This window comes from Rutilus rutilus (genome assembly GCF_951802725.1).
Source record: "Rutilus rutilus genome assembly, chromosome: 4".
NCBI classification, from domain to species: Eukaryota; Metazoa; Chordata; class Actinopteri; order Cypriniformes; family Leuciscidae; genus Rutilus; species Rutilus rutilus.
The window spans coordinates 17,127,220-17,146,284 of record NC_140212.1 but is presented as its reverse complement, the minus strand read 5'-3'; the positions used below and the strand labels follow the sequence as shown (position 1 = coordinate 17,146,284).

Sequence of the window (19,065 nt, the reverse complement as noted above, 5' to 3'; positions counted from 1 at the left end):
TACCGATCCTTTTTTCAGGAGCAGCTTCTTAGCAAAACCAGCTTTAGAACGTTACTGACCCTCGTTTGTAAAGCAGTCTGGTGTGTGAAATGATTCGCGCAAACATGAAAGCATTGACGTTGATCGTGGGGAATATTCCCTTCGAAAACAAACTCAGCCACTGCGTCTTCAGTCATCAACATGACTGCTGTGTTCCTTATTACACCCAAGAAAAGAACACCAGTCGCTTAGCATTCTGCTCACAGACAGTGCTCCAGCGTATCAACAATGACCGCGCCGGTCCGCGCGGACTATGATTGACAGCTCGCTCACGAGCGAGGGCGGGTCTGTGTTGAAACGCTGCTGTCAATCAACAATCGTGGGAGGGGCGTCAATTTTGTGACATCACAAAATTGAACGGCTTGATTTGAGACGGGGAAAACATATAAGATAAAAAAAAAAACACTGGATGGATTTTTATCATTTTATGATGGTTGTGTACAGGCACTGCCAACACACATTTCAGTACAATCAACTTGTAAAAGTGCATGTACCATTATATGACCCCTTTAAAAGAAATTGGGTTGTCTGAAACATTAAGGTTGGTAAAAGATAATAGAATGTCCAACAGGGTCATTAAATTGCATTTGTGTGGGTTTGTGAGACAAAGGTAAGGCAAGTGGCATTCATCTTGTGCTAAAGAAGGTGCCTGACACTTACATTGTGTTCAGTGCTGGAACAACACTGATAAGGCACTTTATCACTGGGCTGCTAGTGCTAACACACACACACACACACACACACACACACACACAAATGGAAAAAGCACTACAATAATGCATTCTTTGTTCTCTTTTACAAAACATCAGTGGTTCTTTCTGCTCATTTGTGCCAGAGTTTGATGGCAATGCAGCTACTGTGTCAAACTGCTACATCATCCCACACCCCACCCCCTTATGACATCATTACTCATTTATTCTGCTCTTTTTTTTTTTTTTTTAACCTAAAAATAAAGCGTTATCTTTTCTTGTCTTGTTCTTCCTCCACAGGCAGCAAATCCTCACATAAATTTAGCACTCAGAACGTCATCCCTGACCTGAAGCTGAAGAAAGAGAGTGTTGGATCAGCGCTGCGGTTTAGCCGTCTGTGGAGGTGGGGGTTTGAAGATGATGTAGGCCTGAAAATATTCAAGTGAGCACAAAAAACTAAAATATTGACATGAGTACAAATGCTTCTAGCTACACCTTATATCACATTATGTTAGTGAAGCAAAAATTGTCAAATTAAGCATTTAACCAGTTGATTAGCAAGCTAACAGCTTAGCCTACTAGCTTAAAGGGATACTCCACTTTTTTCGGAAATATGCTCATTTTACAACTCCCCCAGAGTTAAACAGTTGAGTTTTACCGTTTTAGAATCCATTCAGCCGAACTCCGGGTCTGACGGTACCACTTTTAGCATAGCTTAGCATAGATCATTGATTCAGACGAGTCCAGTAGCATTTCTTTCAAAATGACCAAAGAGTTTCAATATTTTTCCTATTTAAAACTTGACTCTTCTGTAGTTAAACCGTGTACTAAGATCGACGGAAAATTAAAAGTTGCGATTTTCTAAGCCTATATGGCTAGGAACTACTCTCATTCCGGCGTAATAATCAAGGAACTGTGCGGCCGTACCATGGGTGCAGCAGGCGTAGTGATATGACGCAGCGCCTAAAAATAGTCCCCAGCTCGGTAACTTCTTCCAACGTGACCGGGACTAAGTTTGTCTAACCTATTAGACCTATTTTCAGGCGCTGCGTCATATCACTACGGTTTAACTACAGAAGAGTCAAGTTTTAAATAGGAAAAATATTGAAACTCTTTGGTCATTTTGAAAGAAATGCTACTGGACTCGTCTGAATCAATGATCTATGCTAAGCTATGCTAAAAGTGGTACCGTCAGACCCGGAGTTCGGCTGAATGGATTCTAAAACGGTAAAACTCAACTGTTTAACTCTGGGGGAGTTGTAAAATGAGCATATTTCCGAAAAAAGTGGAGTATCCCTTTAAGATTAAAAAAAAACCTGCATTGAAATGAATGAGAGATGAATTATCTAGTGGAAACATTTGGTACTGCGCAGAAATTCTTACTGAAAGCTCATCAACCTCAAATTTGGGAACACAGCTTGTTTAGATTTATGGCTTTGATTTATTCGATTTTTTTTTTCACCGTTTTAGAGTAAGACGTGTTTTGGAAAATATATATTTCATATAAAAATTTAAAATGGTATTTTTTTGTGCATTTTTCATAACAATAAATGTAGAATTTTATAACTTTTTTCAAGGTCACTTTTTAAACGTTTTTCACTTCAGCAATAATCTGCCAAGTGTCGTCTTTTAAAAAAAGGCCGGACTTAAGTTTGTGCTCCAAAGATTTACGACAGTTTAAGTTGGAAATTTCATTTTCAAAAAGTGAATAATGGATTATAACTACTGCATAAATAAAATGTAGTATCATAAAATCCCCTTAAAAATATTAAATAAAAAACATTATTAAAGTAAAATATATTACAATACTTTAATTGAAAAAATAATAATAATAAAAAAAATCGGTAATTTGGTAAACAGTACCAGAGGGTTGAGAAAAAGAATGATGTGCACAGATATATCATTTATAACAAACAATAAAATATTCAATTAAAACTAGGAATAGGCGATTTTGATTTCATGGTGACTTTAAGCTTCAACTGTAAATCGCAACAGAGCCATAAACCAGACACAAAATATGAACACATATGGATGTAGGCAATTTTCTAAATCCTCCTCTACTGGCCCCCTGGCTTGTGACCTATACACATGCCAGGTTTTCTGGTGATGCCTAGAGTAGCTTGTAATCTTCAGTGTTTCCATTTGCCCAGCAATGGATCCAGCAACTAAAAGTGATAGCCTTGCTTTTACTATAACAGGTTAGGAAAATACCACCCTGAGTTTTATGAGGCAACAGGGGCTATAATTGTCTGAAGCTTATATTAGCACACTGATTTCATTACATTTTTTTCTTGCCAGTCAGAGCCATTCATAGTGTTAACCAATAGCAAAGATAGCTATTTGGGAATTGTGTTAGCAAACTCACTGAAGTCTGGCTCCATTCTCGTCTGGAACACCCACTTTTTTTTTATGATCCAATCAGTCCCTGATGGATAAATAAAGTACCATTGTACATTATTTTCCCCATTTCACTGGGAAATACACTTTACAAAGTAAAATGGATTGTGAATGACTTTTGTATGTTAAGTAGGAAATGAAGGCCGTTATATAGAAATTCCATAGTTCACAAACAATAGCATAATTAGCTCTGCTTCCTCACTGCCTACATTGGCAGTCGCCTTCTAAAAGCGTGGTTGCAATTTTGCAGACAAAAAAAAGGTCAGTTGTCTATTGTTACTAATGTAGAGATGAATGAAGCACAACTCGCAAAGAAGGCACTTTCTCACCAAGCAACTTTCGGTTGGTTAAGGTGGCGAATTCCGTGACCAACACGAGCGAAATATGCACGGGGAACTTTTCCACCCTCACATTTACAATACATGACATTTATTCTTTTAACAGACGCTTTTATTGCAGAATTGCATAGACTCCGTCCACTCAGGAGACTCAATTCATTTATATGGAGTTTTATGTTAGCGCGTGTTGCTAAGCTAATTGTGTGGTATTTTAATTCGCATTAAAAAAAGTATAACACAACATTATTTTGAATTTATGAATTACCCTAAACTATTATTAACGATAACAATCGGTGTAGTATGAAATGTTTTTCTAGATTGTGTCGGCCATTTTGGATTTGTTTTGACTGAGTTCATTGCAGTGTATTCTGGGATTGCTTTCTCCACAAAAGATACATGCCCAGTTGTTTTAGAATTCGTCTTACTCAAGCTAGTAAGTAATGTGACAAAGGCTACAGACTTACAACTCAGGAAGTAAATGCCTTTTATTAGCAAAATAAGGGAAATGAGTGTACAAATGTTCCCCCAATATGGAGAACACACAGACAAAGGTGGCAGTTTTCTTCAAAATTAATCAACAGTATCGCTTGCATCAAATGTCTTCTTTTAAGACATTTTCATATTGTTTTTTTTTCTTCTTCTGTGAAATCCAGAACCTTCTCAGTCGCTTTGTCTCTCAATGGCGTTCCTCTGCAACACGTCATTCTCCGAGTATTAAACCGTTAAAATGGCGGCCAGTGTCTGATGACAGGTGCTTGAGAGACAGATTCCAAGTCCTGCGTGCGTCTCGGCGTCTTACAGCTGAACAGGACTCCTCTCTCCATCTGAAGTGGCTGTTTGGTCTACTCTTGTTGCCATGGAGACCCAGAGGTTTGGACCACCACGCTCATTGTATTAACCATTAGCTTTCTCTTCACCGGCATATTATATATATATATATATATATGTATATATACATAAACACACAAACAGATACACGCACTCTCTCTCTCTCTCTCACACTCGCATTCAATGCATATGAGGATTTGTGCTCTCAAATTAGTAACATCCAGTATGACATTTGTTGACGTTGGAGAGATATTCAGCAGGCAAACCCAAGCAAATGGACAAAGACTGCAGAAACGCATGCGAAGGCACGAGAACCAACAGACTGGATCGAGTAGCACAATCTTCCTCTCTCCCCATAGCAACAACCGCAAAGGCAAAAAAAAAAGTAACATTTTACAAGAAAAGGGAAACTTCTCTGATGCAAGAACGCAAAATAAAAAGAAATCCCTTGTTGTCTGGGGGAAAAATAAACAACATGGCCGTGACAGCAACGACACAATTCATTTTTAAATGCTACGTTTTAAAATTTCCAAAGACAAAAACCATAAATAAAGCTGACAAAAGTGGCGTAATGTACAGCACTGGTTTAAGACTAATTTTCTCCATACTTATTAGTCTTGCAATCTTTCTCCAACAAAATGCACATCAAAACTGGCTTCAATTGCACCTAGAGAAAAAGAATAAAGAAGAAGAGTTACTTAAATGATTCACTATCATATTCAAACATTTATGAGTAAACTTTTTACTGCACTTTTTACTAGTTCACACTCATTACTTTTCCACATTTAACATCACAATTTAAAGGTGAAGTGTGGAATTTTTACGCTCAAATTATTAGATTTTCAAGAAACAAGATATTTTTCCCCAGAAATTAATGAAGTATGACAATCAAGCACAGCTTTCATTATTGTGTGCAGAACTCTACAGCCAAGCCATCAACCAATAAATTTAATGATCAATTTGATTAGCTTAATGCATCCTTGCTGAATAAAAGTATTCATTTCTTTCAAAAATGAAATCTTTTGGGCAGTAGTGCATGTTTACAAAGGTAGTCCGGCTCTTAACTTGAAGAAATTATTTACCAAAAATGTATAATTCTTGTTCATCACTTACTCGCACTCATGTCAACCTATAGTAATATAGGTTTAGAATAACATGAAGGTGAGTAAATGATGACAGAAATTAAAACATTGAAACCACTACAGGCGTCACCTTTGAACGCACATTCGTCCTGTAATGTTTTATTCGGTGATGGCTCCGGGGCCAGTATGTGACTTCATCCGCAATGTGAACATTGATTATGTTGCACATAAATGCAAACTGCATAGCCAGCATGGCACACGTGATATTGAGGAAAGCTGAGCCTCACCAGATACAAGCCCGCTTCTAGAAGAGTCCGCAGTCCTTCAGGTTGTTCTTGATGATGACGTCGGTCACTGCGTCAAAGACAAATTGCACGTTCTTGGTGTCTGTGGCGCAGGTGAAGTGAGTGTAGATCTCCTTGGTATCTTTCCGCTTGTTCAGATCCTCAAACTGACACTGAATGTAGGCTGCGGCCTCTTCGTATGTGTTTGACCCTGTCAGATGGGCAGGAAACATTTTCAGTATGAGGAAGTGATGTCACAGGATGATGTTCCTGTGACATCAAATAACTGGAAACAATGTAATGTAAGGGTCCACGTAAATTTTATTCCAAGTTGCGATTAGTCATTTCTTTGCTCTGGTCTCCAACCCCCGTAACATTCAACATTTTGATTTGGTATGTAATGGCTGAATGGTCATTGTGATAATAATAGAATTCATTCAGTTGTCTATGCAAATTATATTCAAATTTTAAGTATATATATCCCAACAGGGTTTCCACACGTTTTGATCAATGGATTTCTGTTTCAATTCAAATGTCACATTTGAGTGATAGAAATATTTAAATATATATTTAATTTGCAAAAAGCAAGTTCTAGCTGATATAAATGTATGATAATAATTTAGAGCTGTAGAAATGTCCATCATTTTTCAGTAATATTTTAGAGTTTCATTTATATCCATGTCATTTTCGTGGACCTGGAAATCATAATTTGACCATTTTTCTGGTATTTACACATTTTCTGTAATGGGGTTGAAATAATGCAGTGCTTTATTTTTCGGTTTAGGTTTTGTAAAAGTAAATTATACTTGGGCCTGAGGTAGGAAAATAAAATGTTCTTAAAATTTCAGCATTAACCTTATATATATATATATATATAGGGATGTCAAGTGATTAATATTTCGAATCTAATTAATAACAAATTATTCATTAAATTTGGCTGGGAAATTACCCCCTAAAACATAATTTAAAGCCATTATTGTTTTAAATGAGAAAAGCATCAATTAGACAACTGTAGTATTTGTAAAAGTATGATGGGTTTGTTCGTCAGCCATGAAACTCGCTGTGAGAAATGCTGCAAACAGAGTGATACAAACGGTTTCCATGCTGATACTGGGAGAATATCGAATGGCTGTTGTATAAAACACATTATTAACTTCTTATTTATTGAACTGTTGTATAAAATGAATATAGCATTTGCTCTCGTGCTATTCGGAACAATAACAGCACTTAAAAAAAAATCATACAAGGGCATTTTTGCCCTGATTTCTTGAATTTTAGGGGCATTTTAACTGCATTCTATAGGCTCCATCAAGCAGTGAGTTGTTGCCTTGCTTCATGTTCGTCACCAATCAACGGTATGAAAATGTATGTTGGTCTGGGATGGGCTGGGTGCGTTAAATTATTTTATTTGCATTATTTTTCCATAACTTATTAATTGCATTAAATCGACAGCCCTGAAAAAGTACAGTCATGTAACAGAGAGTAAACCAGTATGGGGGTCTGACCTGCATATTCTGGGTAGCAGATTGTGAGCGGACTCTTCTTGATCTTCTCCTCAAACAAATCCTTCTTATTCAGGAACAGGATGATAGAGGTGTCCGTGAACCACTTGTTGTTGCAGATGCTGTCAAACAGCTTCATGCTCTCATGCATTCGGTTCTGCAGAGAGAGAAATTGGTTGATGGAACATAAGAAATAAGGACAGAAAGAGCTAGAAAATGGGTGTTGATTGAGTATCTTGGCTTGAAAGCATCTTTTAACACTTTATTACATTACACAGTGATATACACCATACACTTAACAATCATTTAATGACTACGTTCCGAGCTTTGTATCGAGTTGCCTTTCGCCTCTGCTCAAAAGCTTGAGTTATGGAATACAGACCGAAGGTGGAGATTTGGTCCTCTGCCATTTACCATTAAATCAATCAAATACCTGTTTGCGAACCCTTAATAAAGTAGGACTTAGACTGAATCAATATCACGTTGGCATGAATTATATGATAAATGCAGGAATTGGTTTTCTCGTCAGGCAGAATTTTCCCCCCATTCACACGATACACATTCAAAAACACTTCAAACTATAGGACCTGTATATAATAGGATCACCAGTAAATCTATGGCAGGTTTACAGGGGAAAAAAGGAGTTATGTAGCAGAATGTACAAAGTGCAAACGACAAAGAATTTTCATTTTGGGGCGAACTATCGATTTAAGACTCATATAAACAGACCACAGTATACAGATTTACATTTTTTGAAGGAAATACTAATGCTTGCCAGACAGAAAAATAATTAAAGTTATAAGTTAAGTTGGGTTCTAGGCTTCAGGTCTGTTTAAATAATAGGCAGCTATAAATTATTAAATAGATTTAAATAAATTTCACATAATACACAATTCCCTATGTTACTTTATTTTTATTATAGTTTTTAAATATTAATTTCATTTAGCTTTTATTTTTATATTTCAGTTAATTTGTTTAATTATTTTAGCACATTTGTTCTTTTGTCATTTTTTTTGTTTGTTTAAAAAAAAAAAAAACTTAAGTTTAATTACATTTTTTATTAAGTTTTTGTTAAACTCCCGTTAATTAAAACTGTAATTTAAGTCCTTCAACTTATTTAATTTACTTCATCTTTATTTCAGTTAACAAAAATGTTTTTAATAGTTTCCTTGATTTTTAATTAATGATAGTAACCGTGTTCAACCAATCACAATACATTAGGCAAATGTTAATCACATTTTTGTTCATTTTTGAATAGCTAAATAGTCAATGGGAGAGTTTTATATTTTTCTTAAATTCCTTAAAAGTATAACATTTACTAAGAAAAAAATTAATCTTTTTTTTTATATATATCTATATCTACAAAATGTTTGAAGGAAGTTTGCACATTCCCCACTTCCAGTTTGAATTAATTATAAAGCAATGGAATAAAAAGTGGAATTTCAATACAGCACTCCTTGCAAGCACTGTAATTCTGTATTTTTCTAAATAACAGGAAGTATTTACGCACCATCTCTTCGTCTTCAGCCAGCACCAGGTCATAGTCGCTCAGTGCCACGCAGAAGATGATGGCAGTCACGCCTTCAAAACAGTGGATCCATTTTTTTCTCTCGGACCTTTGACCTCCGACATCAAACATCCTGAAATACATAACATTTTAAAATGGTTGACAGTGAGCTATTTAGCTGACACAGCTGCCTGTTAAGGGAGCATACTAACTGAAATGAAACCACAGAAGTGATTGATCTGGTACTCGCTATGTAGACTGAAATTCTGTGTGACAAAAATAGATTTCCATACGTGAAGTGCACAGCAAACTCGACTTACAATTTCTATAAATGGCATGTTGCTAAGCTAATGCTGTGATGCTCTAAGCGTAAAAAATACATAACATACACAAATATTGAGTTGGACTCTAGTTTTCAACTATGAGAGGTCTAAAGCTAAATATGGGCAAAGAAACTGACGCTATGTACTTCCTCTTCCTGTCTGAATCAGAGTGCAAACCAGTTCAAGAATGACACTTCTCTATTTTTCGCTCTCTGCTTCTCTTTTCTATCACTCTTGCCCATGATTGCAGTCACACACTGTGTGGGTTGTCCCAATATTCACAGTTTACTTAAAACAAAACTCAGTAAAACTACTGTGAAGTTACTTTCTAATTCAATCAATGGATATGAAAATGTATATCATTGTTACATGTGATAAAGCTAATAAATGACTGTAGGTGAATTTCAGAAAAACAATTTAGAATTTTTGCATTACAATATCATTTCAATGACAATTAAGCACATCTACCCCCAAATTCTCATTACTGTAATGCAAGCTGAACAGTAATGCAAGCGATTTTATCATTTTAACATAAATTATATTCAGTACAACAAATATACTACCATGATGCACATGTACATTCTATAATTGCACTTCTCAATTAAAATAATTGTGAGCATGTAAATATATTGTGTATATACTGTACATAAGTGTATTCTCAAAGTAATACTAATTATATTTTCTCACATTATTGTACTGAGAATTAGTAAAGAAGGGAAATGTTTAATGGTCCTAAAATAGGCTTAATTTTCTTGCATTCATTCTCTAAGCCCAACCATTTTTCGTGTGATTTATTTTATTTTTTGGGGGTGAAATCAGAGTACGTTCTTTGCAATTTTGTAATAAAGCAACCTAAAGTGCTCACTTGAAGTGCAGGTCTTTGAAAGTGAAGTGCGTCTCCACAATGCCTGTGGTTTTGACTCGGGTCCTCAGCACATCCTGTTGAGTGGGTATATAGTTGGCCTGTGCTATTCTGTCCAAATCATTCAGGTAGCTGTGAAGATATAACAGGGAGGGAAGGGTTAGTTCAAATTAAATGAAATAGTATGAGTGCAGTGAGCAGTTCCTGCTGGTTCCAGCAAGTCTCTTGACCCAGAGGTCCACGAGACAGGGGAACAGGGGTAGACCTGGGTGGATTTGCAGTAATCCGCTTCTACTAAAACAGATTTTTATAAACATACACGCAGCTCCGCTCAAACAATTGCACAACAGTCAGTGTTTGTTTTCAGGAAACAGCCCTGCTTAGCCATAACGTCTGCCAACTGCCCACTTCATGCGATGTTCATGGCCCTGACAAAAAAGGTGTGACACAGGCTATGCATAAGCTTGTTATTTGGTAATGCTTAGTAACAGCTTAAACAAAACCCAAACCACATTATGTACTCACAAATATACAAATGAGACCTGTACCCCACACACACACACACACATTTACACAGAAGCTCTGTTCCAAAACCTAGTCAGCTACCCACTTAGACACAAGCATTTCTGGTGCAAAGACTGTTCTAAAATGTATGCAACCTTATAAGACATTTAATTTTGGCTGAATAATAAAGCACTTTTAATGTATTCGCCACAGAGAAGGCCAATCCCAGATTGCATCACAACAAGCTCAGTGAACAAAACGTGGTTTACAAGTAAGGTGAAACTGAAAAAAAATAAAACCAGATAGTACCAGATAAAACCAGTTTCAAATCACAGTTTCATTGGTAATGAACCTATAATTATTTTCCAAATGTATTCTTATAACCAAGATTTCCATGTGCCATGTATAAATGAGTGTAATATTATAACAATTATAAATGAAATAATACTTACAATTTTAATAATTCACGCAAAAACATTAATGTAAAAGCTTTTGATTCATAAGTGGTGATACTAAAATAATAATAATACATTTTTTGGTTTTGACTTTTTATGTACATTCCATTGATTCCTCAAGTGAGAGTGATACAAAATAATAAGAAATATTCATTCATATTTTATTTAATCTACTATTATTTAGTTATTGTTTTAAAATGATAAAAAAGAAACTCAAATCAAACTCTGAGGCCTGAGACACTGGGATAGGCTCTAGCTTCCCTGCAACCCTACATTGGACAAGCGGTTTGGAAAATGGATGGATGAAAAAAGAAATAAAGCAATAATTAAAAATAGGTTCTGCATATCAATATCGGTCCCACAAAACAATGTGCAGCATTTAATCAGACGCTCATAATGTTCTATTAAGTTCTGATGCTTCCTTAATAGGCAGCTGCCTATTTAGATAATAAGACAGTTATAGGAAACCAGTGACTACTATTTGTACAGTGATTACTATTTGATTAAGAGAAATCGGAATTTCTGAGTACACTACATAATTGTTATCTGTAATTGCTATGTTTAACTTCTTTATCTTTAGCAGCGGTTTTGTGCAGCATGAAACCTCAACACGCACACACACATATTTGCATGCCTTAACAGTAGCAGCATGTGACACACTTTCATCTGTGTATTTTTCTCATGTGAAAACCAACATTGCAACGCGTGTGGCTAGTCTCTGGGTTTTCTGAGTCAAGGGTAACGGCATGTTCTAGAAGCACGGTAAGCAGGCAGCTACAGGCAGCAGGGCAAATATTGACTAGCTCGTTCAAGGCTCAAACAGTTCGAGTCTGGATACGGCAAGACAGGAGATGTCAGAGTACGGGATAAAGCTGTTTGAACTTGTCGTTTTGGCAGGGGCTGATGTTCAGTGAACAAGAAAAACAGAAGGGGAGGGAACTAGAAAACAGAAGGGGGAATGAACGGTTGAGCACCCAAAAAGGTGAACGGGCTGAAAGAGATAGGAAGGGAGGATGGTATGTGTGGTAGAGAGATAGAGAAAGATAAATAAAGAATGGCTGTGGAGGACAAAAACAAAGAGTTATGAGGTGATTCATCCTCGTCCCCTGCTGAGAGCAGAATGCTGTGTGAGATGATAAAATCACAGTCGATAAAAATGTATAATCATGAAATGATGCATATTTTATGTTTATTTTACAACTTGGGACAATGAGAAATCGATGTGTGCGGTCAAAACCAGCGCCTTTGTTTCCGGAAGTATTTTCCCATAGGGATATTAAAAAGTCTATTCGTTATATAGAGTTTTAAGCCATGAACCAAATCATCCAGCTACGAGGTGAATCACAACATTACAAACTTTAAAATAAAAGTTTTTGGAGAATCTGACAAAAATACAAAGGTTACAAGACTGTACATAACAGCTTCAAAAGCATTGTGAAATTTAAAATTTAAAATCATGGAGAAACATTTAAAACTATTGATTTAAAGTTATGGATGTATATCTGAGCACAGTTTCGAGGCAAAAAAAATTGTTGTGTAGGCGAAACAATTGAGATATTAAAGAGATTTTCTTTTTCCTGAGGGGTGATTCATCGCCTAGTGCTTTAGCGCTTCATTGGTTAGGATGTGGTGTAAGGTGAAGCAGAGGACATATAGAGCAAGACAACATGGGTAGAGGAAGATGTAGACCCACTATGCTGCTGAATCGTTGAGCTGGTATTCTCTGGATCGACTGAAACAGGCCTGCACTCCTCCATCCTTCCACAAACGCTTTATCACTCCAGCCAGCTCTGCTGTCATGAAACCCTCCTCAGCGCTGCCCGCCAACACAAACAACTGCCGCGCGTCATCCTGACACAGAGAGAGGACAGCAGATTTAAATTAGCACTGTCATTGTCCTAATAATCATCCAATCACAATTGACTTAATACCGCAACCTTTGTTTGTTTTTGGTTTTTTAACCTTTACGGCTTATTGTTTTATACAAGCTAACATCTTGATTTTGGTATGATAATAGGTTTGGAAAAAGGCCTTTATCAAAAATGACATTATCGACAAAAAAAAAAGATAAATAAATTGAAATTCAGGTAACACTTTACAATAAGGCTTCATTAGTTAACTACTTCAGATAATATGAACTAAGAATGAACAATACTTTAACAGCATTTATTGATCTTCGTCAAATCGTACATTTACATACAATGATTTATTGAATTTTTCTTACAAATATCATTAATTATTCATTAAGAGTAGGGCTGGGCGATAAAACGATAACGATAATTATCGCGATATAATTTTTCTCGATAAAACGATATCAAGAGTTCGATGAATGTTCGATAATGTTTAAGCGCCAAAAAAAGCGGAACGAAACTCATTTGAACCGCGCGCCACAAGGACCATTTATCCGCTCGGCTCAAAGTCCAAACGGCAGCGTAGCGCGAGCTCACTACTAGAGCCGATGCGTTTACTCTGATCGCTCTCGGTCAAGGTCACGAGATCCAGTGAGAAGCGCTTGAATTCAGCGAAGAACACAATGTCTCCGTGATTTAAACCAGTTTAAAGGCAGATGAAACAGCGCTGACAAACAGGAGAAACACTGTGCGCAACGATACTGTCAGAAGGCTTTTCCGTCTACAAATTCCCATCATTTACCATGGATTTACTGTAACGTCAGCCTAATAATATTAACTGCACCATGAAATGTGGAATTGTATTATATTATTAATGTAGACAATGTATTAAAGGATTAATGGGATATAATTACAGTATTTAATAATGCATTTATGCTACTGTTTTTCATACAAATACCATAGAAACCATAAAGTTACATTTTGCCATGATAGTGAGGTGCTATAGGCTATGCCTGGTTTTATCTGTGGTTATCATGATCTAAATGTATGATACTGGATGATCAATGGTTCATTTGACCACAGACCACAAATTCATTTTCCAATAAAGATATTTATTTTGTTAAGGAAAAATGACAAATGTTTGAATGTTCTACCTCAGATTTGAGAAATGTTCACCTGTTTGGCAAGTGTTTGTCATGATATGTTCTGACAATAAAGAGTAGTTTAAAAGCACAATTAACGCTCTGGTTTCTACAACTTTCACTTAGGAGCAAAAATCTGCCTTTAAACTTGAAAGAAATAAAAATTTGACATTTATTGTGATAATTATCGATATCGACTGATATAAAAAAATGATCGTGATAATTTTTTTTGGGCCATATCGCCCAGCCCTAATTAAGAGATATCATTTTGTACCATATGACATTTTACAACCTGAACTATCCTGTTCATTAAAAAGGTCATTTGTCTTCTGTACGACTCTGACATTTCACTTACTTTATGCTGTTACGATTTCTTCCATTCCATTTTTTTTTTTTTTTTTACAAGTGGTCCATCTTTTCATTTTTACAATGTCTGTGAATCTACACAAGTTGGCTGTGGGAGAAATGAAGCGGACCAGGCCACCAATCCTGTGACTCACCGCTCGCGCTGCGTCTCCAAAATCGATCTTGAGTCGCCCCATGGCACGAATGATGGCGATGATAGACTGAATAGTGTTGCTGTAGACAACAGCTTTGTACTGTTTGCACTCCTCCTCCGAGTAGCCTGCCTCGTGGATGATTCTATACAGAGAGATAAGAGAAACCAATAAATTATATTCAGCCTAAAACGGAAGTGTAATTAGATTAGGAAATGAAAACGCAACACTTACTTCATTTGTTTGACTATTGTACTCTTCCCAGACTCCCCAGCACCTGTAAAAGAGCAGTTGCGTACGAGTTAACACGTGTCTACAAACAACACAACTAGCTCAAGACTTAATGAATTTCAAGAACAATGACTGGGTTAATGTATTCACTCGTATGAGCCCCTCAAGACAGAAAACCTAAATTAAAATTCAAAAAGCCTGACAATTTCAGTTTAGTGCTTTGTTTCTGAGCTCCTGCGTGAATTTTTAAAACCCTGTAGAGCGATGTACACAACGGCTGTCTCTTTAGTCCTGGAAATACAAGATCTAAGACTGAACATTGTTGTGCATAGTTGTTCTAACACTTTAATTTTTTCATTATTGCATGCAGTATGAATATTTTATTAACTTCTCGGGAGATAATTCTGTCATCATTTACTCCCTCGTGTCATTCCAGGCATCCACTATGGCTTTCTATCTTCCGTGAAGTAGTTTTGAAGAATGTTTGTTGAGTCAGACAGACGCAATTCTCAAGGTTATGCGGGTTAGGAACGACATGATGGTGAGTAAATAAAATGCTGTGTATATGAAATCATCAGACCACACCTAACTGTTCCTATCCCGTGTGTGTTCACAAATGTGCACAGCTGGTAAACTTTGTCAGCTCCTACTGCTGCATCGATTGGTTCAATAACGGCTCCACTTATAGAATCCAATTTAGCCAGCTTATCTACTGGGATATCGTTCCCTAGCACTGAGACAGAAAACTCCACTGCTGTGTGTGTGTTGTCTTGATCTGCTTAACAGAAAAACCCCATGAACTTAAAAGACTATCTGGTTTTCCAACCAATGGCAGACAGGGGAAAAGGGTTCAGCAATACAAAAATGCGATATTTCAGCTGTCAAAATCGACTTGAAGAAAATGAAATTTGTTGCGCCACATCCCCTTCCGATATCTTTGCTCGTATTTTGCAAACGTTACCAAGTTTAAATGGTCAAGGTGCTTTCAAGTAGAGCTTAACTTGTATTGGACATTGTGAACATTCCTTTAATATAAACACATATATGCACTTTGAAATGTGCACAGCTCTTTGCCCAAAGGCTTAGTGGCTGATCAAAGACCAACATCGGATTAGCTTATTATGGGTTACAATGGAAACCAAGAGTAAGTGGATGGTGACCAATCAACTTAAGGGTTCAAGAGTGTGGAAATTTCACCATAATACAATCAACAACACGTCAGACCAGCACTTTGTGGATGGTAATTGATCTATACAACACAGTACACAAAGGTATATTAAATTAATTTACATATTGTGTTTTTCTTTGTCCTTCCTGAATTTTTCTAAGAAATAATAATACAAGTTTATGCCAAATGAACAATTTAATTTAATCAGACTTTTTTATCATGTAATGATATCAGGACAGTTGCATCAGCTTGTTAAAAATATCAAATTTGAATTCAGAAATTAAAAACATGTCCATCACAGACTATATATATATATATATATATATATATATATATATATATATATATATACTTTTTCTTTTAGTTTTAGTAATTTTAGTACTTAAACTTATTTATTTTAGTTCAGCCAAGACATTTCTAATGAGTAAATTTTAATTGTAATTTTTTAATTCAGTTTTATTTCAATTACTGAAAACAAAGTTTTTTTTAATCGTTTTTTTTTTTTTTAACTATAACAACACTGTCCATAGAAGAGGTGTATTTAATTCATTGAATGTATGAACTGCAATTGCAACACAGTCTTTTGAATAAATTAAAATATAGCAAAATATGAGGGTCATGTCATAGATCTGTTTGTGTTTTGCGGTGTTATCAGTGTGTAAAATCAGCTCCTCCCAAGGAAAACAAAACAAAAGTTTAATTTCCGTACTAAAACGTCATTACACCTGTGACAGAAGAATTCCGACAGGCTGTGACGGAATATTAAACCGCTGAATCAATAGAGGTGTATGTTTTTATAACAAGAAACTGTGTTATGAGCAGTGCTGGAAACAGCCCTCCAGGGCTAGTGCAACCTGGGAGAAATCTTTATAAAGCTACGGACAGACAAAGAGAATGTGCCACTAGAGGAACAAGGTGCGAGCCAGTTTCAATTCGTGAAAATGAACTGTGGAGGAGCTGTGGCACAATTACACTCATCTTGCTTTTGTCCATTTAACACATTCGATCGTGCACACATATGCATGCATTCGTACACGCGCATGCTCGAGCCCAGTCTCTTGTCACACTGCCATAGCAACTGGCCCCGTTTCTGAGGACATGTTGCCAAAGAGGGCTCCGATACCTGATGGGCGCATGCCAGTGAAAAGCAGCTCCGCAGCGCATCGCTCATATGCATGCGTTTCCAGTAATGCATGATAATCCCTTTTTGTCATAGTAACTTGCTCATGGCTTCCTGCTGATTGTGCGCATGAAGCATGTGCCACTTTATTGTGGCAGATAAAACTCCTTTCCTTGATCATTTTTTCTGGCGGCCCATGTCCATCTGGATGCAAATATGAGCTGTAACTTGTTAGAACTGAACTGTAAACATTTGCTGACATAACATTACTTAAATAATTTTAGCAGTGCTTTCTAATGCTTCCTCAGGATTCACTTGGTTCGTAATTTAGCTGAATACTAAAAAACGTACCGATTATTCAACCTGGCTGACGTATCAACTTTAGTGGGTTGAAAGAGCCAAGTGGTTCCTCACAACAACACCCGCCATGACACGCCTTGTAAACTTACAAATTAGGTCAAAGATGTTGTGACACTGTGAGCAAACCTGCAGATACGACAGCTGGGGTGTGATAAACAAATGTCAGCAAATGTTGGAATTGCCTTGGGTGAAATAGTTTCCTCTTTCGGTGTATCTTACAAAGAAATGTTTGTTATATTTTACCCCAAAATGAAAGACACAACATAACATATTATTTTGCATTAAAGAAAAAAAAGTGTGTCCACAATGTGTTTTTGTTCTGTTAGAGCCAATTTAAGAATGCATATATCTTAATAAATTAATATTAATCTCACTAAGCTGCCTTGCAAACTATTTGTAAGCAGAAAAGCATTCAATTTTATCTAGTTCACTATCAGATGCCTACCCAAAAGTATCTGATACGCTTTATCCCCAGCTAGTCAGCTACCATTTAAAAAAATAATGTTACATGTCATAATTCATTTTATACATGGGTAAATCAACGGACAAATACACGTAAAAAGATATCAAAATGCCCTTCTCGGTGAGTATCCTCGTAAACGCAGTCGCTTATGGCTTATGGGAATGTAAACAATTAAGAAAGAAACCGAGTGCGTATCATTATATTGGATCCGTGCATCCGGTCTTAAAGTGACAGCAACCTAATATTCCGTCATCAATGTTAATCAAACAACAAAATACAAAGAGAAAATCACTTTTGTAGCTGTAACAAAGATTCTATTTCATTTATACAGAGAAGACTGTTATTTTACATTTGGTTATTCAATTACTGTACCTGAATACTGTTAGACCTACCTGAAAAACATGAAGCACTGTTTATTTATGCATATTCACTCCCTTACAAAATCACCCCAATCATTTTACAATGATTAATTCTTTCTAAATGGAGCTTTTCAAATCATCTTTTTTTTTCTATATCACAAAATATATATCACAGAAAAACTAAATATATCGCAATGCCAGTTTTTTCCCCCAAAATCACGCAGCCCTAATATATATAGCATACTGTATAGACCAGGGCAAATGTGCTTTGACATAACATTTTATGCGCCATATACTGTAGAAAATTTACTTTGGCATGAAAACTCTTTAGCAGAAATGCTTTTATCTTTTCTCTTACGTCTATGTGTCTCCTGTTCTATATATGTTAGTACAGATAAAATATATGCTGACAGCTTATGATGAAAGCTGGATTTCATCGTTTCATTTAGAAGAACAACAACAGCACTCTAAAACCTGCAAAACATGTCTTATGTATGTTTGCAATCTTTTAGTATTAAGAAAAATATGATCACATTTCACCTCAGGTATCATTAAAGTACATCTGTTGTTTTCAGTTCCTGTGTGATAATATAAGCCAGCCACCTAGCGTTGAGAAAGATCACAAGGCTTTTTCATTTTGATTATTCCACTAATTTATGAATAACATAATGATCTTAATAATTGATAGTCAACAATCTCCAATTTCCATCTACAAGGTTTCCTTGAGATTTGACACAATGACCACTTTTTTCTGGCCCCTTCGAGGATACTTCTCCCCATTTTTGTACAGATTGCAATCGATAACAGGCTTGCATCACAGCCCTATCTGTGAAACACAACTCCAGCATGTCTCAACACACTGAGTGACACCATGTGACAACTCGAATGCAATGCTTTGTCGCACTGCCCCGTCTTATTAGATTACAGCAAACACACGCTCTGTATTATATTACACACTTCAAGCCCTTGTAATGATCCTCACATGCAGGTACATTTTCACGTGTTGTTTTTGCTGGTGAGATCTGTTAACATTTCAAGTCAGAATTTTCACAAGATGAACTGTGT

General features: G+C 36.3%; 2 protein-coding genes across 2 annotated transcripts in view; one reads left to right on the top strand and one right to left on the bottom strand.

Moving 5' to 3' along the window:
- Positions 1-3,930: 3,930 nt before the first annotated feature.
- Positions 3,931-19,065, bottom strand: part of gnai1 (guanine nucleotide binding protein (G protein), alpha inhibiting activity polypeptide 1) — a 20,561-nt gene continuing 5,426 nt past the window's right edge. The window contains exons 2-9 of the mRNA XM_084408154.1: positions 14,534-14,576; positions 14,303-14,444; positions 12,504-12,661; positions 9,855-9,983; positions 8,670-8,799; positions 7,163-7,316; positions 5,661-5,868; positions 3,931-4,958 (exon numbers count right to left, since the gene is read on the bottom strand). Of these exons, the coding sequence (XP_084264280.1) occupies positions 5,678-5,868; positions 7,163-7,316; positions 8,670-8,799; positions 9,855-9,983; positions 12,504-12,661; positions 14,303-14,444; positions 14,534-14,576 (947 nt within the window). The 3' untranslated portion in view covers positions 3,931-4,958; positions 5,661-5,677. The remainder of the gene's footprint in view (positions 4,959-5,660; positions 5,869-7,162; positions 7,317-8,669; positions 8,800-9,854; positions 9,984-12,503; positions 12,662-14,302; positions 14,445-14,533; positions 14,577-19,065) is intronic.
- The window catches only part of cd36 (CD36 molecule (CD36 blood group)), a 26,829-nt gene continuing 22,730 nt past the window's right edge, over positions 14,967-19,065 (top strand). Inside the window, exon 1 of the mRNA XM_084408153.1 lies at positions 14,967-15,071. Within this exon, the coding sequence (XP_084264279.1) occupies positions 15,048-15,071 (24 nt within the window). The 5' untranslated portion in view covers positions 14,967-15,047. The remainder of the gene's footprint in view (positions 15,072-19,065) is intronic.